Below are 22466 nucleotides of genomic sequence, written 5' to 3'. Positions count from 1 at the left end.
AAACATAAGGATGGAGACTCAACCAGCTTTTTCAGTCCTAACAATAAAGGTTCCTCAATGGTTCTTTGGGGTAAAAATGTTTATTTATTACAGGGCTCGCAAAATCACTAGCCAGACGTCCAAGGGCTATTGTGTTTTCCAGTCGGGCTACCAAAATCTATCACCACTCTGCCTTGAGAAAGAGGACTAGCTGCTTTGTGTGCAGCCGTTAACGGGGAAACTGCAATATTTCAGCGCACCTAAAATTAATTTGCATTTTCCAATAAGACTTTCTTGCTGTTTATGGTCAGATCAATGCAAATATCAACTCATGTTTTTACGCAGCAAACACATAGAGTTGTAAATGAGAAAGAAGTTAATGTGCCTTCTAAAAATCTAAACAATTAAGACAGTAATATTTATACGATTTAAATTGACATAATAATTTCTATGCTTGATTTATCCCTTTTCATAAAAATGTTTCTGTATCTAAACTGTAAATCATGTAATTTTATGGCTCAGTACTGTATGTTACCATAGACATTGGCCAATCCCACTCATACTGTGTTCATTTTACTTGTGCAGCTCTTAAAATGGGTCATAAATCGCCTTCATTTTTTTTTTTTAAATCTGCAGATATCCTGTAAATAACGAAATAAAATTATTTCCTTCATATTTGTTGATATTTGTGTATTGAAAATAGTTTTGATTGACATTTAAACTCCTATCTGATTTTCTATATTTAAAAAAAAAAAGCTAGTTAAAGGCTAGTTAAATAAATTTTCGGGCTACCAAAATCAGAAGAGTACCTGCCTGAAGGGTTACCAGGGATTTAGAAATTTTGCAAGCCCTGGACACACACATACATATATATATATACAAATACATATAATATACATATAATATTATAATATTTATATAATATTTAGATTTGTGTATAATAATTATTTGGTCAGTTTTAGTTTAGTTCAATTCATTGTCCCTTAAATAATTAATTTTGTTTAGTTAGTTTAGTTATTTATTTAGTTAATTTATCTATAGTTGTGGTATTTATTTTATTTATTTAGTTAGTTTTAGTTATTCAGTTAGTAACCTAATCTTATGTTTTGTTAGTTGGCTATATTATTTATTTAGTTTTATAGTTATAATATTTATTCAGTTACTTATTTGATTTAGTTTTAGTTCAGATATTTATTCCGAATATTTTCAGATGTTTTTTGTTCAGTTAGTTACGCTATTTATTTATTTAAGATTAGTTAGTCTGTTTACTTTATATTATATTATATTACTTTATAGTTATATTATTTCTGTATTATGTATTACTTTAGTTATAGTTATATTATTTAGTTCGTTTTTACTTATATTATTTAGTTTCTTTATTTAGCAAAGTTTATACAGAAGAGGGCTTCATCATCTTTTAATTTGTGACTCATTCAGATTTTTTATTTTTTTCTATAGGCGTTGGCCGATCATGATATCTGGCATGCTAAGATTGTAGAGGTGCTTGAAGCAGAGAATATGAAGATTACAGAAGATCTTGCTCAGATTGAGAGAAAGCCTGCTCTTAAAATGACCCAGACCCCTAAAAAGGGTATATGCACATTTTAAATTGAAAAGACATGGGGTTTTCCATCAGTGATGTTCTTAACAGTATGTTATTCACCATATTTTTGTTCAATGTTTGCAGCCTACCCACAGTGGGATGCCATGCAGCTGTCTTTAATGACTGAAGAAGCAAACAAAATCAGTGCCAAACTCAGGAAACACACGGTAGGTACAGTTATTTAGTAGGTGTAATTGATTTAATGTTCCTGGATCAACATCTTTTTTTTAGTCTTGGAACAACATTGCTACAGTATTAACCAATCAGAATTTATGATTAGGAAAAATTGTATTAAAATAATTTAGTATAATGTAAATTTAATTGAAGTAAATTATTAAATGAATAAATAATAAAGTCATGGAAAAAGCTATGGCAAATATTTTTTTTCCCATTTTATTATGGAATGTTAGTAATTGCTCTTTGTGAGTATAGCATTTATAAAACAATATATATAATCTTTATCCAGCAATCACTAATGACTGGAAAAGTGTGAATTTTGTCTGTTTATTGATAAGTGAGTAATTTGAAATACTGGTTTATTAAACATTAAAGTCTTAGGATGGAATCAGACGTGAATTTGTGTTTTCATAACAGACATGAGGCGACCGATCAAGAGAGCGAGTGTTGAGACGCCCAACTGCAGGTCAAAGTTCAGAACACCAAACTGGGAATCTCCACCTTCTGGAGCATGGAGAAGTTCCAGTGCAACTTGGCTGCCATGATGTAGCTTCAGCAGGTGGCTTTATAAAAGATGTTCACCTAGTTAATAGCTGTAAACCTGCTGCTTGAGCTACACAGTGGCATTTTTGTAGCAAAGTGCACAGTGTCCTAACCTTTTGACAACATATAGCGATAAATTATATCCTCTTCAGTGTTAATCCAGGTTTTGTCTGTAACTAGATGCAACCACAACAAACAATGTGCGGCAAACACTTTTTTTTGTCGTTTTTGTTTGGCTAATTTGGTTTCTGTTGTTGTAGCTGGGTGGCCATTGGTTTAAAGGGGTCATGACATGAGAAATCAAATTTGCCTTGATCTTTTGGCATATACTAGGTCTTTGTACCATTAATACATCCTGCAAGTTTCATAGCTTAAAACGTCCTCCTCATTATAAACAAAGCATTTATTTAATCAAGCACCAAAAACGGCTCGTTTTGGATCTGAGGTACAAGGTGACGTCACCTGGGCACAAACATTTGCATAAACATTGTCTCCAGAGCAGTCATTTTCTCACCATAGGCCTCGCCCACTGGCATCCAGTCACTTAATGGCTGACTTAATCATTCTGAATGCAAGTGTTGCGTCATGTCAAAAGCAAATAGAAATTACAATCACTGCCACTATCTTGTCTACACTGGATACAGTATACACAGGGCTCGCAAAATCGCTAGCCCGACGTCCCGGGGCTATTGTGTTTTCCAGTCGGGCTACCAAATGTTTCACCACCCTGCCCGACGGGCTATCTTGAACAGTGATATAAAATTCCTTCCTTGTTTTGTGTTGTTCACTAGCTTGTAGGGGTAAAACGGATCGTAGTTGATCGTTTGCACGTGTTTCTAAGTCTTTCTAACATTCAGTGTTTTAAACCATTCACATGCATTCGGAACTGTGCACACTCATTCAAAGCGCTCACAGAATTGATTCCTCTTTCGCATATCCTTGCATCTGAATGAACACATACACACACAATTATCTCAAAATAACTTTCTGGGCAAGTATTCTCGTAAACACAGTCGGTTATGTCTTAAGTGAACGTAAACAGTGGAGAAAGCAATCTCAAGTGCATCATTATATTGGATCCGTGCATTCGGTCTTTAAGGGGCAGCAGCCTATAAATACCTGCTGTTCCATGAGCGCCACCTGCTGTCAGAGAGGGACATTTGCGTCTCATTCACAAAGCTAAAATCCGACCATTCTGTTTTTGCTTCAAATTTCGAAATTACGCAATCTAATTGCAATCTAAATAACATGTATTTAGCATTATTGTTTGGATCGTGATTCAAATTCAGTGGTTGCCTCTGATTTTAAATGGAAAAAGCACAGCCAAAGCATTCATTTGTTTATATGAAGAGATTTATTTTATTTTTATTTAATTATTTGATTTGGGAATTTGTTTAAAAATGTATTTTAAAAAGTTAGTTTTATTATTTGACATTTCAATTTCACCATTTGTTTATATGAAGAGATTTATTTTATTTTTATTTAATTATTTGATTTGGGAATTTGTTTAAAAATGTATTTTAAAAAGTTAGTTTTATTATTTGACATTTCAATTTCACAAAGAAATGTGCAGCATTTTGTTGGAGAAATAATAAAAGGACACCTTTTCATTTATAATTTGTCTTAAATCTCATTTTGTAAAAAAGAAAAATTGTGAGAAAATTGTATTGTGAAATCAGTCATCATCACATATTGAGTTGAGTGAATCGCTACATCCCTATATGCTACTAGTTTTTGCTGTAGTATCAAAGAAGTATTCTGTTATTTAAATAATAAAGCACCATATTTTTTTTTTGCTCATCTGCAAAATGACCCAATCTGTTACTCAAAATCTGATATGATATTGAAATATGGTCCGAGCCGTGGGTTTTGTGATCCATTGCACCCCTCTTGACATCTCTTGACTGGTTATTTGAAGAAAAAAAAGCTATCACTGAAGATTTTAATCATGCTAATTTGTCCGCAGTGAAGTTCAGCCGATGTCTTTTATTTTATTTTATTCCGGCTACTTAAATTCATTTTGGGCTACCAAAATCTGAAGAATGTCTACCAGCAATTTATGAAAATTTGCGAGCCCTGTATTATAGGTTCTTCAGAGCAGCATATTGTTTTCTGAGTGCATAAATGGTTTTCTGAAGATAGAGATTAAACAGTTATTTTGAAGGATTATATTTGGTTCTTAATGGAACATTTACATGCAGCACTGGAAATTCTTTAGATATGTGGAAAAAATGTTGAAACACTTTGTTACCTACAAAAAAACCATGCACGTACCATGAAACATGCCTTTCAGAGAGTTTATACCAGACTACTTTGGACAAGTACCCTTTATTCCCAATACTAAAAGTTAAAGGCTTTTTTCCCAATTAACTGGCATTTTATTGCTTCAAAAACATGCATATTCGTATCGCGTTGTCATTGCATGTAGCATGCAATCATTGCTTAAACTCTGAATGTTCTGCATGACCTTGACTTTAAGTAGTACTCGCGCTGGATATGAGGCGTGCAAAGTGAGCAGAGCGACACAATGTGTTGCACAAATAAAGCCCTGCCTCAGAAATGCGCTGAACCATAAATCGAAACAAAGGGTAACGATGCCATTGTTATGAGTACAAACAGTCCAGTTGACACTAATTCATATGAACCGTCCGCATTTTCACCGCACCGGTCAATATTTAACTTGCCTTCTACGCCAAAAAGCTCTCATTAAACAAGTGCGTGACAGTGACAAAAGGCTGTGTTGATGTGCACGACACATCCACTTATTTTCCATCTTCTATTTCTATTGCTTATATGACAGCTGTCATTCACAGACAGTTTATTTAATCACGAGCCCGTGTTCTCTCTTGCTCAGCTTATCAATCATCTCCGGTGAGCAGATCTCTTTTTCCAAGTTGGTCTGAATTTCTAATAATTCTCAAAAGGTCAAATTAGTTTATAGGTATACGGTTTCAAACGCTTCCATAACTACGAATAATCGGAATAATCGGAGAGTGAATCGCGTTTGCTGAGCAAGTAAACATAGCAAAAGTGCGCTGCTCGAGCGCGTATTCGGCGTTACGTCGACAAAAAAAATATGACAAGCATTGTCACTTTATTATAGTTTTGCATGTCATGCATTAATTCTTTATCACAGTAAATAAATAAAATAAAAAAACTTTAGAATAATTCCATGACAACTTCCATTGCACGAGACGTTGCGCCCGGAAAATGACCCATGGAAATTCCTTACAGAAATTCTGTATAAGGAGATAGCCTAGATCGAATAAAATAGTTAATTATAAAATAATATATGGAAATCCATCTATAGAATGCAACTGTAATCCACAGAGTTTATGGGCAAATTAACAAACTGTTTACAATATTTAAATTAACAAAATGCAAATTAAACTGGCAGTTGTTTGAGATGTTCATACCAACGAAAGCAGCTTACATGCGGCTGTTACAAGTTTTCAGGGGGGAAAAAGAACGGTTGGAATTAATGTTGATAACACGACTACTTCTACTCAATGCCTTGCGAAGCATTAATAAGCCACACAATTAAACTATTAATATTTTCCCTCATTATTTAGTTATATGATAGTAGTATACAGACCTACCTCAAAAGCAATGCATGGTCCTCTGGGTTTCAGGAGCGCTTCCACTAATTGATAAGACTCTCCTCCGTTTCAGTGATGAATGACTGAATGTCTCTTTGTCTAAGATCCAACATCAAGAGCCAGCACATCACCTTCATCCCCAATTCCAGTTTAAAAGGGTTCACTATAAGGCGCTATGTGCTATGCGCACACAATCCTCATTTGTTTTCCTTGAGAAAAACGCAACTTTGTATGACTAAAACATCCACATTGGGCCAACCATTTAAATAACTATGTGTTCTTAAGCACCTAATAAATGCCCAAAAACACTTGTAGTGTTTTCCTTCATAAAACGGTTGAATTATGCAGTTCGGATCCGGTGGAGAGGTATTGCTCTCTCCGCGCGCGCGGCGAAATGGGTTTGGCTGGTCGTCCGCGCGTAACAGGACCGAAGCAGAGGACTTTATACGTCACACACACATACAAGTCTCTGTTTTTCTGACCTACGCCTCTAGTCATGCATGGATCTGTCCGTTGCACGAGCTCCTGATGGTGAATTTATTGATATGGAAGTGTATTAATGTGTCACGGGATCATTCCCAGCTGAACCAAGAGACAGTCATAAAACTGTCGCGCAACGAAAATGTAGCATTGTAAAATGTTCTTTTATGGTCTTTTTATAATCCCTACGCCTTTGAAAACACACTACTGTACATGGATGTGCATAAACTTGCAGTGTTATGAGCATCTAAGATGCACATTCTCCTTGCACCAGAAATGTGTTAATCTGGACAATGTGTACTAAAATTAAAAGATGTAAGGCACCATTTTGGTTTCTTACACTGATGGAACCCAATTTTTGGTGCCTCAAATATCAAATTGTGTACTCATTGGATTATTATTATTATTATTATTATCGAGCGTCTCAAAGTCTTATCTTGATGCCCTTACTGGAGTTGTTAGAGTTCTTACAGTGTTCAATATTGTAGGTTCTTCAGTGATTTGTCTTTTTTGAAAGGGTCAAATGGCTCAATTGTAAATCTTTACTGCCAGGGTGAATGGCCCAGTGCGCAAAACTACTGAAAAACTAAATTGTTTGCATATTTTAAAAGCATATTTGACTGGTGTAAGAAATGACAAGGGTGTGTATGCCTGCATTCCAGTTTCACAATATAGACCTAATAGTAAATTAGGTTTGCTATACAGTAAAAGAAAAATGCTTTGTTTTTTTATTAGTTCACAAAGCTCCAATGTCAGTTAAGATCATACGGAATGCAATTCTTTAAATCTGTGCCCATTCTGAATGGTTTTCAGTATTTTCAAGGTAGAAGCTGGATCGCCATTAAAGGGGTCATATGACTTTGCTAAAAAGAACATTAGGCCTATTTTGTGTATTTGGTGTAATGAAATGTGTTTATGCGGTTTAAGGTAAAAAAAACACATTATTTTCCATATACTGTACATTATTGTTTCTCGTCTATGCCTCGCCTTTCTGAAACTCGTCGATTTTTACAAAGCTCATCGGTCTGAAAAGCGAGGTGTGCTGTGATTGGCCAGCTATCCAGTGCGTTGTGATTGGCCGAATGCCTCAAGCGTGTGACGGAAATGTTACGCCCCTCATCATACTGTGATGCAGTGTCCCGGCGCGACGAGACAAAACCAATAAAACCCATTACAAACAAGGCATTTGTAGCATCCAGTGGGGACATAATTACTGATTATAATGACTTATACTGTCTTTTTACGCATTGTGTTGCATCGCGCCGCGTAAACATAAAACCATGTCTGCATTTGTGATCGGAGAAATGACAAACAACAAACCCTACTCGACACTGCCCAAAACTCGCGTTTGAATCATCAGTGGCAAATTCTTTAAATATAAAAACATACTTACAGGCTGTGAGTCAGCATTATTTGTCAGCATCATAGACTGTATAGGGTCAACATGCGCACCGAAGGGGAAACAGGGGAACTGAATACACCAGAACACCGGCATTGTAGGCTACTCTCCCAGGAAACAGTCCTCATCCTCCGTAAAATGCGCTGCACACATCTGAATATTTGGGTTGAAGTGTTCTGGAACAGTGTTGTAAATACAACTTAACCACTGATTTCTAGTTGTGTCCTCTTTTGGAAGGCCAAACAAAGTAGTTTCGCTTTCACAATGAAACAGACAGCGGCTTCACGACATGGCGGCGGCGGCAACAACAATACTACAGCGAGAATAAAAGTTAGGCCTTCTTTCTTTGCGTGAACATTTGGGCGGCGTTATGCAAATCTTCCCACACAGTGACGTAGACATGTGGAGGTGTGTTTAAATGAGCCGTTTTAGGAGGGCGTGCACCAGTCTTAACTTTTATAAAGAATATCTCTTTGGGTTTGAGACTTTAGTCTTTGCAACTTTAGGGATCTTATCTATTCACGGACAGCTTGTAACACCCCAAAGAGAAAGGAAAACTTGAAATCGCATCATATGACCCCTTTAACTAGACCAAGACAAGATTAAAACAATGCAGCTGGATTCAGTTGTATGGTTGGTATTGAGAATGTGCTTTTTGTAAAAACATTTCTGTGAAGTTGTCCATTTTTGGCAGGTACTGTCATTAGTTTTCCTTAATAATTTAGCTGTTTTTGTAATTGTAATGGACGTTTTTGTTTGCTTTATACATAGTGAAATGCAAATGTTCTTCTAATAACTGATAGACAGGCAGTTTTTAGTTCAAAACTGTTTCTTTCTTCAGCAATGAGAAGGTTATTGTGTGGGATATGTGACTGGCAGGCTTTATGAGAGCATGTTCTTCACTAATGTTCAATTTGAACCGCATGATGTCTCTGAAAGCACAGTTACATCAGTGATCCTTACAGATGCTTTCTTATCACAGTGACTTACACGAAATTGCACAAATTACATAAGTGGTAGGCCAGGTAGCTAGTAATAAAAGTCACACGCTGAACTCAAACCCCAGAAGGCAAGATACATCTGTGAGGCAGAGAACATTTTACAGCATAATGATGACTGTCAGCGGTGCTGATTAACTAAAGTGGATGCATTTGAGGATGTATATTTAGACTTTTAACAAATATCCATGTGCTGGTTTGTGTAAGAATCACTCACGCAGCTTTCCTACTTTTATTTATTTATTTATTTATTTATTTTTAATCTAATTTATATCAACAAGTATGGATGTACATTTCCACCACATATGAAAAATGCTTTGGTAAATCATAAATATGACATTGAAAAGTCATTTTTATGAGATAAGTCAACATTATGAGTTAAGTCAAAATTATGACAAAGAAAGTTGAAATTGACATAAATATCATAATTCTGAAATAAAAAGTCACATTTCTGAGAAAAAAGAAAATTATGAAATAAAAATTAAGATTTCAAAATTATGACATACTAAGTCATAATTATGAGCTTAAAAGTTGAAATTGAGATGAAGTCATAATGATGTAATAATTTTGACTTAGTATGTAATTAGTATTATACTTAATATTTCCCCTTTTTGTCATAATTTTGACGTATCTCATAATTTGGTCATTTTGAATTACCAAAGCATGTATTTTTTCCCTTACAAAAAGTAAAAGTTCATGAGAAAAATTAACTGAAATTATGCCATACTAAGTCAAAATTATCATATCATATCATATTTATGAGGTAGTCAAATTTGATAAAAATGAAATTATGAGATAAAAAGTCACAATTATTACAAAGTCTAATGTTTGACTATGTATGACTTAGTATCTCATAATTTCAACTTTTAATGTCATTAATTCGACTTATTTTATAATTATGACTTTTTATGGCATGCTTTGTTTTCTTATGTGGCAGAAATAGGCTTCCATGTGGACAATGGTAGTTTGTTTCCTTCTAAAAGCAGAAAGTTAGAGAGTATGGCAGGCAGTTAAGGAGGAAAAGGAAGTTTCATATTATCCATGTGTTTTGGTATTACTGTGGTTTCTAATCAGTCTTCCCTGGACGTGGGAGTCTTAAAGGCATAGTTCACCGGAAAATGAAACTTCTCTCATAACTTACTTTTCTTTTCTTTCTTTTTTTTTTTGAAAAATGAAGTCATACAAGTTTGGAAAAAACACAAGAATGGATAGTTTTGGGGAACTATCCATTTTTATCAGAGCTGCATCAAAGTAACATTTTCCTTTTATTATCTTCTCTGATAGGTCTATAAATGTCCGTAGATAAGTTGAGTATGTTTGGATTATTATAAAATACAGGCCGACACATCTGTGGAGTTTCCACAGATCGATGGAGAAAGGGCATCATAAAGATGGTAAAATAAAGTGTAGGATGATCTGGGCAGAAGAAGGGAAACACACAGATACAGGAAGAGGAGGAGCAGGGAATGGAGGCCGTTTCCTTTCATACCCAGCGTGAGGCTTTGAGAAAGATCATACAGACAGAGGATCCATACTTCATACTGATGGCTCTGTTGTGTTTGGTGAATGTGTAAGGTGCATATACAATGCTATACTGTGAGACTGAGTGTCTTTTTGGAGATAATAGACCTACTTCACTCACTTTACCTGTATTTGGTTGCATGTATGATCACTAACATGGCCTCAAAGTCAAGTCAAATTAATTTGTATAGCACTTGTCACAATACACCCTGTATCAAAGCAGCTTTACAAAAAATCATGATGTTAATGTCTTTTAATACCTTTATGCATTCAAATCACTTTCATTGGATTAGAGCTGTGACATAATATAGCTTACATTTTGCAATGATCTAAACAATCAAGCAGCTGAGATTTGCTATATACCCAGCTAATAGGGAATGTCCTCAGAACATGCTGGCAAGGTTCTCTTAAAGTTATGAACAAATGTTTGTTCAATGTTCTCTGGTCTTTAATAATGTTCTCAAAACGTTAGCACTTATTTATACGCTATTTATACATTGTTCATGGAAAAACATTTCTTGAAACGTGTTTGTCTAGTTTTTTTTTTTTTATGTTACTACTTGTTTCAGAGAACATTCAAAAGTAACATTACCATAATGATTACAATACATGCTTCTTTAACAGTCGCACACTTTTAAATGTTTCTAAAACATTTCACCCTACATGAGTTTACTGTATGTATGCATGTGTGTGTGTGTGTGTGTGTGTGTGTGTGTATACATACAACTTTTTATATATAGAAATAGGTAATAAGTTACATTTTACAACAAAATAAACAATCAAGCAATTGAGATTTGCAATATTATCCAATATACAGCCTGTAAGAAGTTCTGATGAGAACTGAGCTGAGCTGCTTTATAGATTAATTAAACTCATTTTATAATTGATGAACTTATTAACCTGAACTGAATCAACAATGAACTTATTTCAACTGAATATTGACCGTTTACTTCAGCTTTACAGAAGAATTGAATTTTGTTTGCATTATTGAATCGCTATTTTCTTGTTTGTCCCTAAATAGCTATTTTAACTCAATCTGTATTGTATAAAGTGCTATATAAATAAAGGTGACTTGGCTTGACTATAAAAGTGTGCGATAATAGTTAATATTATAGTATATAGTATAGGCTACATAGGTTAGCTTGTCAACTGAAAGACCCATAGTTATTTTCCATTTATTTTTTCCTAAAGTAATTAATGCAATTGCAAAATAGCATTCATTTCTGTGCCTCAGCCGTGTTTAATGCACTGATAAAATGTACACATTGAATGCAAAGTAAGTCGCTTTGGATACAAACCTCTGCCAAATGCATAAATGCGTCTTACATCTTACATTTTTCAACGTATATATATCACTGAATGCAAATGAATGACGTTTATGTCATGATAAATTATATGAAATATCTATTTGAAATGTGTCACAGACTGTTTCTTATTTCTCCTCACCTCCTCCTCAGTTGTATATTCCTGTAGTGAAGACACACACACAAACACAAAATTCTTCTCTGACTATCTCTGCTACTCCAGAGTGACAACAGGCAAGTTTTGGCCATGTTGACACAAGCATAAAAACCTCATTAGATCCATTCTGAGCTTATCAGGTTTTTTTTTAATGGCATTATATCACGTTCCCATTGGATACTGCTCTGCTTTTGTCATGACTCTCTGGACTCTGGCTGCTGCTAATGTTGGTTAAATGAATTCAATCCCACCTCAGAAAAGGTGACATTATGACAGTTCACACCTCACTTTTTCTTTTACTTCTGCTGATAAGAGTATGATGCTCAGTACCGGACGACTGGAAAGAAAGCCCTACAAAACACTTCTCAAACTTTGATAAAGAAACAGCATGAGAGAGCTCTTTGTTCGCCACTAATAAAATACTGCAGTTAAAGTGCTTATCTCATATTCAAACACATAATCTCTCGTTTTATCTGAAGCCATTAGTTATTGGCAGGCTTTTTCTTGATATGATCGAATTTCACTTATTTAATATCAGGTCCACTGCCAACTCCTCTGTTGACCACTGGATGGGACTATAAGACCACCTTTTTCAGTTGACAAAAAATTAAAATAAATCATGTTAAAGCTGCAGTCCGTAACTTTGAACTGCATGCGTTTTGCGGAAGAACATTGTAGCCGGAGCTACTTCTCTCTGTTTACGTCTATGGCGAATCACGCAGGTATGTGTTACTCCGCAGCGGTACCTACCCGAGTTTAAATAGTCCGAATATAAACACTTATTATAGGTGTACCGTAGTGATTCACGACAAGCCAAAAACATTGTTTGGAAAATGAAATTGATTCATGGTGTACTCGCTTATTATTGAAAGTTTGTACATTTTGAACACAAAAAAAGTTACGGACTGCAGCTTTAAAGCAGAGCGGAAGAACATTGTAGCCGGAGCTACTTCTCTCTGTTTACGTCTATGGCGAATCACGCAGGTATGTGTTACTCCGCAGCGGTACCTACCCGAGTTTAAACAGTCCGAATATAAACACTTATTATAGGTGTACCGTAGTGATTCACGACAAGCCAAAAACATTGTTTGGAAAATGAAATTGATTCATGGTGTACTCGCTTATTATTGAAAGTTTGTACATTTTGAACACAAAAAAAGTTACGGACTGCAGCTTTAAAGCAGCACTATGTAACTTTTTCTGTGTTCAAAATTTGCTAAATGTATATAACGAGCGAGTACATCATGAATTCATCTTCCAAACCGTGTTTTTGTCTTATTCCGAATCACTACGGTACACTTATAATAAGTACTTATATTTGGACTATTGTAGCCTGGTCGGGTCGTCACCGCTGCGGAGTAACACACACCTGCGTGATTCGCCATAGACATAAACTTAGAGAAGTAGCTCCGGTTAGAATGTTCTTCCGCGGGATGTGTGCAGTTCTGTTTATTAACCGCTAAAGCGCCAAAAGTTACATAGTGCTGCTTTAATCTTTTTTATTATTATTATTATTAATTGTATATGCGGAACAGTTCTGCTTTAATCTATATTATGAGTTACTGTTTGTAATGATGCGCAATATCAATAATTATATTTATATTTATTTTGTGCTAATAGCTTAAAGTACTTTAAACCTAACTGAACACAATTTTAAGGAGATTTTAATCTTGCTAAAATCTTTAAAATGTCGGATCTATTCTCTAACTTTATATTTCGTCTCGATCACGCCACACACTCGTTTAGGCTTATACAGTCTATGGGCTGCACACATTTACATCACACTTCCTGCGAGTGTACATCAGATCAGTCTGTTTCTGCATATGATGGTGAGGACTTCACTCTGAGCTGCTCTGTAGACTCTCACATCAAACCTGAAGACATGGAGGTTTCATGGAAGAAAACAGATGAAGATATTCTGCTCTACCAAAACAATGAGACTTTCTCAGATTCATCAGATGGGCAATACAGAGACAGAGTTGAGTTCTTCACTGCTGAGATCCCCAAAGGAAACTTCTCTCTCAGACTGAAGAGTGTCAGAACTGAGGATAAAGGAGTTTACATGTGTTTAGTGTTTGCTGGAGGACTTTCAGCCAATGCAACTGTAGTACTGGAGAGACTGGGTGAGTAACAGATAACTAAGAAAACAATGTGAACCTGACAAACTTGTGCTTTTAACATTTTTATACTCTTTGAATAAATTGTAATTCATAAATCTAAAGGGATCAATCACAAAGTTTATATAGTACAGGAACCACTAAAGAGTTCCATATAAAATATCATTTAGAAAGAGCAACTCTACTTTGTAACCTAATGTATATAGAAACGTTTCTAACTTCCAAACATGGTAATGGATTTTGTTTTTGTTAAATTAATGGGCCTATGCATTTTGTGATAGTATTAACAAAGTTCATTTGATTTACATTTTTCATTTTAATTAATGATTTTATTGAGAGTTTATTTTTTGTTTATATTTGTACAATCAATAATATTGGAAACTGTTGTATCACTTGATAAATGCACAAAAAGATGTAAACCTGTGTCCTGAAGGGGGGGGGGGGGGGGAAATCATTGAGAAACACTGATCTAGACCTCTTTGTGCCAGAAAGGTTCTTTGTTGCGTTTTTCTTTTTGTAGCACCTTTTTTGACACAAAATGTCCTGTTGAGTTGAGTAGAGAAAATTCTACACAGAACCCTAATCAAACCTTGTTTTCTAGAGTGTTACGGCAGCAAAAAAATCAAAATATATTATCCAGAATTCAGTACCTGGGTTCCATTTAGCTGTTTAGTGTCAACTTACGCTACTGTGTATCTGATGTTTGTATCACAGGTTTCTCTTGGCTACACATAACTGCGTTGATTCTCTGTATTTTTGCATCTGGATCTGCACTTCTCTCCTTGCTTGTTTACTCCAGAACAGGAAATCAAGGTGTGATTTTTTTTTTTTTAGGAGAAATAGGCTTCAAAAATGCATTCAGTTATTATTATGAATATTATTTATGAATAATTTTAATTTCTAACTGGAATCCATATGTATCTTCACTGTAGAAAAAAGGCTGTGTCTTCAAGTTTGTCTTTTCCTTTGCCTGGATATAACTATGCTGTTGGCTTCAATCATATGGTGTGTTATTGAAGGTATTTCATCTGGACTTTATCTACAGTAAATCCAGCATAGACTTTACAACTTAATTCAGTTCTGTCTAAAGAACTGAATTTAAGAGATAATTGATTTATACCAATTATATTTGTACATTTCTGAGTTCTTTTTCATCACCAAAATAATGTGTTTCAGGTTCTTTGTATGAGACCGTCTCTTGCTGCATGCTCTATATTCTGGGGCCTCTGAGGTTGTTTTGGGTTAAACCATTAACCACAGATTTGCCAGGTTGGTTTTTAAAATAAAATGCTGTGTAACACTGTTAATCAGACATTACATAATACCTGTGTCTACTGAGATTTGTCATATCTATACATTAAACTAAAGGGATTAGACAATTATTATTATTTGTTTTTATTACTGTTTTAGTGCTTTACATGATTTTACAACTTTATTTTTGCAGATAAAATCCTGAAGTATATCATGACTGCACATGCTGATCATGCAGCGTTTATGGTAGTGATGTATTCAGGTAAACCCACACTGTAAATAATCTAGTGAACTAAACTTCATTTATCCTTAGTTTATCCAATGTATTTGAATTGATAAAATTACAACAACAAAAAAAAATCTTAACTTTTGGGATTAAGTAAAAGTTGAAACAAAAATGTCCATGGAAAAAAAGAAACAAAATAAAATGTCTGTCTGTCAGTTGTAGTTCTGAAGTAGTGTATTTGTATTTGTACAATTGGTTATTGTTCATCCTCCAAGCTAATTGTCATGTGTTGAAATGAATATTTATTTAAATGAATATATATCTGTGTCAGTACTTTCAGCTGAACATTTTCCAAACATCAGCACAGTCTTCAGCACAGTCAGCTTTGGTTTGCTTGTCCTGATGTGTCTCCTCTTCATTATACGTGAGTGATCATCCATTATGGAGCATTATCCATTATCCTCATCTTGTAGTAATGCACTATTGAAAACGCAACATTAACCTTTTTTTTCTTTATAAAAATAGCATTTTTTATAAAGGAAACTTATATTTCACATTTTTTTAATATTTCAGATTAATTTTACCGCCATTTACACAACCACGTATGACCAAAAAGTTATTTCACAGCATTGTTTTTGATGATTTATGTCCATAGAAGATTATTTAAAAACTGAAATTCAAATGATGGACATTTAGGACATTTGCTTATTGGTGATATGCAGTAAATTATTGAATTCACATATTTGTTTTTATAATTTTGTTTTTTAATAGAATTAGTTAAAGAGAAGGTGCTGTCATGCTCTGGAGAGTCGAGCAGAAGGATATACAATAGAGTTCAACAGTTTGTGGCCACTTGTGGCTTTTCATGGCTGCCTTCATTACAGCTCGCCCTTCTGCTCTACACTCGTTTTGCCTTCGGTGCAGGTAAGCAAGAACATTTTAGACTTGAGCAAAGACTGATTGAGAATGAACTGACATGCTTGAGGAACATTTGTCTGCTTCTTAATAAAGGAAACTTATATTTCACATTTTTTTAATATTTCAGATTAATTTTACCGCCATTTACACAACCACGTATGACCAAAAAGTTCTTTCACGGCATTGTTTTTGATGATTTATGTCCATAGAAGATTATTTAAAAACTGAAATTCAAATGATGGACATTTAGGACATTTGCTTATTGGTGATATGCAGTAAATTATTGAATTCACATATTTGTTTTTATAATTTTGTTTTTTAATAGAATTAGTTAAAGAGAAGGTGCTGTCATGCTCTGGAGAGTCGAGCAGAAGGATATACAATAGAGTTCAACAGTTTGTGGCCACTTGTGGCTTTTCATGGCTGCCTTCATTACAGCTCGCCCTTCTGCTCTACACTCGTTTTGCCTTCGGTGCAGGTAAGCAAGAACATTTTAGACTTGAGCAAAGACTGATTGAGAATGAACTGACATGCTTGAGGAACATTTGTCTGCTTCTTACACATACTTCACCATAAATAGAAATGAAAGAAGAAGCCAGTCATATAGTTATTGTGACAATTTAATTCTTTACTCTTAAGTGCCTCTCTCTTTTTTAGTGTTCATCATTACGGCTCTTCCAGCACTTCATTGGATGTCTTATTTATTTTGTAATAGAGCAAAAAGTGCAGATCAATGCTGTAAGTATGAGAAATTATATTCTGCTCTGTTATGACTGCAGAAATAAATCAGTAGATTGATACATTTCATAAAGGATACAAATATCACATTTACTGTAATTTAAAAAAAATATATTTTTTTGAATGTACACAAAGTGTCAGAGCTGGTTTTGTTTCTCTTTACCATCAATACAAGTCTCTCAAGTGCTGGTCCTCAATGGAATGAGTTGTAGCATGTTTTCACTGTTTCTTTCATCTTTTCAGGTCAACGTATTCTATATATATTCATATGGTCAATGATGATTGTGATGACTGGAGTAATGGTGTATTTTTACATTATGCTCTCGAGAAATAAAGAAGGTATGAATATATCTCTAATAATTAAAGATATTAAAACGCTGTTTACAAATTACAAGTATGTAAGTGTACATTTATCTTTGCTAAAAGTTCATTTTTAACATTGTCTGTTGAATATAAAATAATTTGTAGGTCTCTTTCTAATAAACATGAGCAATAAATAAGACTTTTCTGCTTTTTAATAAAGACCTTTTCTTTCATTTACAGCTGATGCAGGACCGGTCTGTGTGGCAGGATTTGTTCAAGCCTTGTGGGTGCTTGCGTTTTCTGAAGTCCCAGTCTATTATCAGAGTAAAGTACCGATCAGCTTCTTTCTTGTTCATCTGTTGTTCATGTCAGTCCTCCTGTTTCATTCTCATCCACAAAGCTTAAGGTCTGGATGAGTGTTGTGATTCTGATTCTGGGGATTATTATACTGCAGCCAATCAGAAAAGTGTTGCTGTGTCTAAAATTGTTAACTCGTTCACTAATTCACTCATTCACAATTCCTTAATGAACTGCACCCCCCCTCCCCAAAAACAAGTTTCAGTTTATTTATCCAGTGTTCTCTCTTAAGTATCCCAACAATGAATTTAGAACTGCATTAAATGATTCAGACCAAATGAATTGAACTGAATCGTGAATCAGTTTAGACCATTGTACAATTCTGTATAATTCATGAAAGATTCATTGCCATCACTAGTTCTGATTTTTAAAGGGCATACCAATAATAATAATAATAATAATAATAAATGTTTAATGTAAATCAGTACAATTATTTTTGTTTACATAAACTGACAGTCACCACTGATAAGCTACTACTAAATATTGTAGAAACGTAATTTTCTTGATTTGTATTGTAAAAAGCGCTATACAAATAAACTTGAATTGAATTGAACAAAAATGTTTAACTCTGCCCTACAGAGCTCCGTATAAGGAAAATGTTGTTCCTGTATGGATCAGCTGGTCTTGTTTTAGTGAACTCTGCTGCACTGATGACAGAACTGATAATGAAAGCAGGTGAGTGAACAAAACATAATGAGATTCATAAAGTCATGTAGGATCAAAACATACTGTTTGTTGAAAATGGTTACTAAGCCATAGGGTTGTGTTCTGACTTTATAAATGTAGCCTATGTGTATTAAAATAAAAAAAGTAAAATAATTATGTGAATTCAATAATCTAAACACCATGGGGACATTTTTCAATATCAGGTATATCTCTCGTCTATTGCTCTGCCATGGGTGCAAATAATCTGACATAACCTGCTACTCTAAACAGCTAAATTGAGGTTAGGTTTCAAATAGATTGTTTTAATAAAAGTCATTTTTATGCATGTGTGTTTTTATGAGCTGGTTATGGCCGCGCGCCCCAAAGCGGCAGACCTGATGGTTTTGAACATTTTTCTTTCTTTTTTCATTGCAGTGGACACGTAACTGGAGAGACACGCTTTGCTTATTCATATTAATTTGGTCATAGAAAAGTTGCTTTTCAACCTTTCTATGGGGTCCAGTATAACGCAATGAATATTCAACATAGAACCAGCCCTTTTCAGCCAATCAGATAGGTCAACCGAGACAACGTCACATTACGTAATTAATATTCATAAGACAGTGTTGGCAGATTCGCGTACAGGAGACGCAGGAAAAGAGCGAGGATTGGATATGTGAAAAAACATTTGCCTGTTTACTGTTTTTAATGTAAGTTTTGTCCTTATGAACATGCGATATTACCCCTCTCACATTTTAAACATAATGAGATTCATAAAGTCATGTAGGATCAAAACATACTGTTTGTTGAAAATGAATCTCCTTCCACAGTTCATGGTGTACGTCTGGTGGGAGATTTGCGAATCATTGTCTTTCCGTCTGAGTGGCTCTTTACTGTAGCACTGCTGGTTTTGTCTATTTTTGCACCATGTGAGTATGACCAGGAGTGGATTTTATCCCTATGTATGAATCATCCATCATGCTTTTTGTTTTATATTTGCCGTATCTGTGCATTAACTGAGGGTGATCAGTTGTAACTAATCCTCAAATCTTTTTCTCTCTCACATCTCAGTGAAAGCTGTCAGCACAGAGTCTCAGACGGCTTCTCAGGTGAGTTTGTATGATTAAATGTGAATTTGGTTTAGTAATACAATAATTTTTAAAACACTGACATTTAATGTGGACAAAGTAAAACTATAAAGATGTAATGTAAGTACTGTTAAGAATATGTGCTTTCTTCTAATTGCAGATGCCGTCAGATTATAATGGGACTCCTGGTACAAAGTATACCAGTATAGATCTGAACCAGAGGGTAGAAGAATCCCATGAAATGGAAAGTCTGAGAAAAGTAGCTGGGAACAGCGAGGAGCATCAAGAAGAGGAGATCAACTAAGGGAACTGCACTTTTTAAAAGATCTTACTGAACTTTTCTCATTGGGCAGAGGTTTTCATGGTATGAAACATTTCCTTGTCTGCTTAACTATTAGCAGCAGAAACTGTTGCACATTATCATGGTTTGGGCTGGATGTATTTTTGATATCAGCGATGCTGTGCCATTGATATTATGGTATGTTGTTTATGGTTGACAAACTATGCTGAATTCTACTTTGAAGTACTTGAAGTGGCCTAAGAATTATTCAAACTTGTATATTTGTATGCATTAAAATATTTTCCATGTAAATATGTATGTAAAATTTTTATGTAATTTGTAAGATATGTACATAGGTTTCTCGTCTTTGTTCTTATTATAGCTGACTTTTCTTTAAAAGTGCTTGGAGCACTTACAACAATATTTATTAAAGCGATCAGCATTATTTTGTGCTGTAGTACCAAAACAGGTATTGAGGAATGTTGGATTTCACCGTAACTGTATTGTGACCTCTCTATTTCAAGGGTTAGGTGTATGTTCCTGGCTAGAGTAAGCTCCAAAGTGGATCCAGAGTTGAATGTATAATATCAATATGGTCTTCTCTTGTTTCTCTTTCTCACTGATATTTTTCTATGAAACATTTTCTAATCTACATTTTCATTCTCTGTGAGATGTTTGTTGATGCACACTGACTTCTGAGATGGTGTTACTGTATATATATATGACAAGATGAATGATATTCTGCCTCATTCTTCTGATACATTTGTGGGAGATATGATCTTAAATGTAGACCTTTTTCCAACTGTAGCAGAATATTGTTATACATAGATTTATTTTAATATTTGATAGTGTGTTTAGTATTTTTTATACCAAGTTCAAGCACATGATTCCGTGTAGTATTAAAATGTTAAAATAAACATTTTGTAATAAATTACTCTGCCTGTGCTTCCGTGAATGTGATTTCCACCCGACTCATTTTGCTTTTTGTCTTTGGTTGCAATTGTTGTCTTCATTTCTTGAAGATGAAATGTCTGATGAACAATGCCAAGCAGAGTGATTTCTGAATAATTCACTGACATTATAAAGTGTATCTAGAGGTTAATGCACTCATGTCATGATAATTATACTGTATTCTGTCTAATCTGAGGTGAGCAGGTAAGAGTCATGTTCATTCCTATCTTTATCTGTGGATTGACTGATCACATAAATCATATAAATCAGGAACATATAAAGCAAAAGATGGATTACTAAGCCATAGGGTTGTGTTCTGACTTTATAAATGTAGCCTATGTGTATTAAAATAAAAAAAGTAAAATAATTCTGTGAATTCAATAATTTTTCAATATCAGGTATTTCTCTCGTCTATTGCTCTGCCATGGGTGCAAATAATCTGACATAACCTGCTACTCTAAACAGCTAAATTGAGGTTAGGTTTCAAACAGATTGTTTTAATAAAAGTCATTTTTATGCATGTGTGTTCTTATGAGCTGGTTATGGCCGCGCGCCCCAAAGCGGCAGACCTGATGGTTTTGAACATTTTTCTTTCTTTTTTCATTGCAGTGGACACGTAACTGGAGAGACACGCTTTGCTTATTCATATTAATTTGGTCATAGAAAAGTTGCTTTTCAACCTTTCTATGGGGTCCAGTATAACGCAATGAATATTCAACATAGAACCAGCCCTTTTCAGCCAATCAGATAGGTCAACCGAGACAACGTCACATTACGTAATTAATATTCATAAGACAGTGTTGGCAGATTCGCGTACAGGAGACGCAGGAAAAGAGCGAGGATTGGATATGTGAAAAAACATTTGCCTGTTTACTGTTTTTAATGTAAGTTTTGTCTTTATGAACATGCGATATTACCCCTCTCACATTTTAGTAGTATAAAAATAATTTGATATGCCTTTCATAGTGTTGTTAAACGGATAACATTAGGTGTGCTACTGTATTGTTGTTGTTTACCTAACGTATATTTCAAAGAGTTTCAATCGTAGTGTTCATGATATTGCCGTGAAAGTGTGTATTTGAGTTTGCTGTTGTCTTTAAATGAAGTTGTATCTGTCTTATTGAGCGGTTTAATGAGTTTTAAGTAGTTAGGAGTGGCCACAACTAACCAAAATAGTAAAGTATTTCTTCGCTAACTCTTCGGCGTTTGTGTATTTTCACTGTGGGAAAGTACAGATCAGGCCTACAGTCGACTGTAAAGTTACAGTTGAAGTTGATTTCTTCAAAGGGTGTTTTTGGTCAGTAATAATGAGCAGTTTTGAGTCGGTTGATGGTGTTTGGCCGGTTGGGGTAATCCGTTTAACTCACGAGCTGCTCTGATTCCCTTTGAAAGTCAGATTGATGACAGCACATAGTTCACACATCTTCTGTTTCACCACAGCACAGTGACAATAATGAGGTATTGGTCCGAGTTGCATTGCCATTAAAGTTCTAGTAGTTATTAATGCAAATCAGACTAATACTAGACACAAAGGGGCAATATATTAAAGGGATAGTTCACCCAAAAATGAAAATGTGATGTTTATCTGCTTACCCCCAGGGCATCCAAGATGTAGGTGACTTTGTTTCTTCAGTAGAACACATTTGATGATTTTTAAGTCCAACCGTTGGAGTCCATCAGTCTTATAATGCATGGCAATGATAAAAAAGTCTAGGAGTGTAAAAAAAACATGCACAGACAAATCCAAATTAAACCCTGCGGGTCGTGACGACACACTGATGTCCTGTCGAGGACACCAGATCCCCTGTTTATTTTGGACACTTGATTCCCTT

The 22466-nt window shown here is 34.8% G+C and overlaps 3 protein-coding genes across 4 annotated transcripts in view; all 3 read left to right on the top strand.

Moving 5' to 3' along the window:
• Positions 1 to 13567: 13567 nt before the first annotated feature.
• Positions 13568 to 16391, top strand: LOC107553616 (uncharacterized). The gene is made up of 7 exons (XM_016235905.1): positions 13568 to 13883; positions 14592 to 14690; positions 14810 to 14896; positions 15054 to 15146; positions 15322 to 15390; positions 15686 to 15778; positions 16126 to 16391. The coding sequence occupies exons 1-7, from the start codon at positions 13643 to 13645 to the stop codon at positions 16389 to 16391; spliced, it is 948 nt and encodes a 315-aa protein (XP_016091391.1). The 5' UTR covers positions 13568 to 13642.
• Positions 16392 to 16430: 39 nt separating this feature from the next.
• LOC107553615 (uncharacterized) lies at positions 16431 to 20669 on the top strand. Its single transcript, XM_016235904.1, has 9 exons — positions 16431 to 16452; positions 16598 to 16750; positions 16930 to 17010; positions 17254 to 17349; positions 17554 to 17637; positions 18250 to 18345; positions 19146 to 19244; positions 19387 to 19424; positions 19564 to 20669. The coding sequence occupies exons 1-9, from the start codon at positions 16431 to 16433 to the stop codon at positions 19705 to 19707; spliced, it is 813 nt and encodes a 270-aa protein (XP_016091390.1). The 3' UTR covers positions 19708 to 20669.
• The window catches only part of LOC107553652 (MIF4G domain-containing protein B), an 8179-nt gene continuing 4657 nt past the window's right edge, over positions 18945 to 22466 (top strand). The window contains exon 1 of one of the 2 annotated variants that reach the window (XM_016235936.1): positions 18945 to 19025. The gene's annotated coding sequence lies outside the window, so the exon portion shown is untranslated. Of the gene's footprint in view, positions 19026 to 21437; positions 21519 to 22466 lie in introns of those variants that run through there. The other variant, XM_016235935.1, reaches the window with a different exon arrangement.

This window comes from Sinocyclocheilus grahami, unplaced genomic scaffold (genome assembly GCF_001515645.1).
Source record: "Sinocyclocheilus grahami isolate Dianchi unplaced genomic scaffold, SAMN03320097.WGS_v1.1 scaffold476.1, whole genome shotgun sequence".
In the NCBI taxonomy this organism is placed as follows: domain Eukaryota; kingdom Metazoa; phylum Chordata; class Actinopteri; order Cypriniformes; family Cyprinidae; genus Sinocyclocheilus; species Sinocyclocheilus grahami.
The sequence above is the reverse complement of the archived record's forward strand: the minus strand, read 5'-3'. Positions and strand labels throughout refer to the sequence as shown.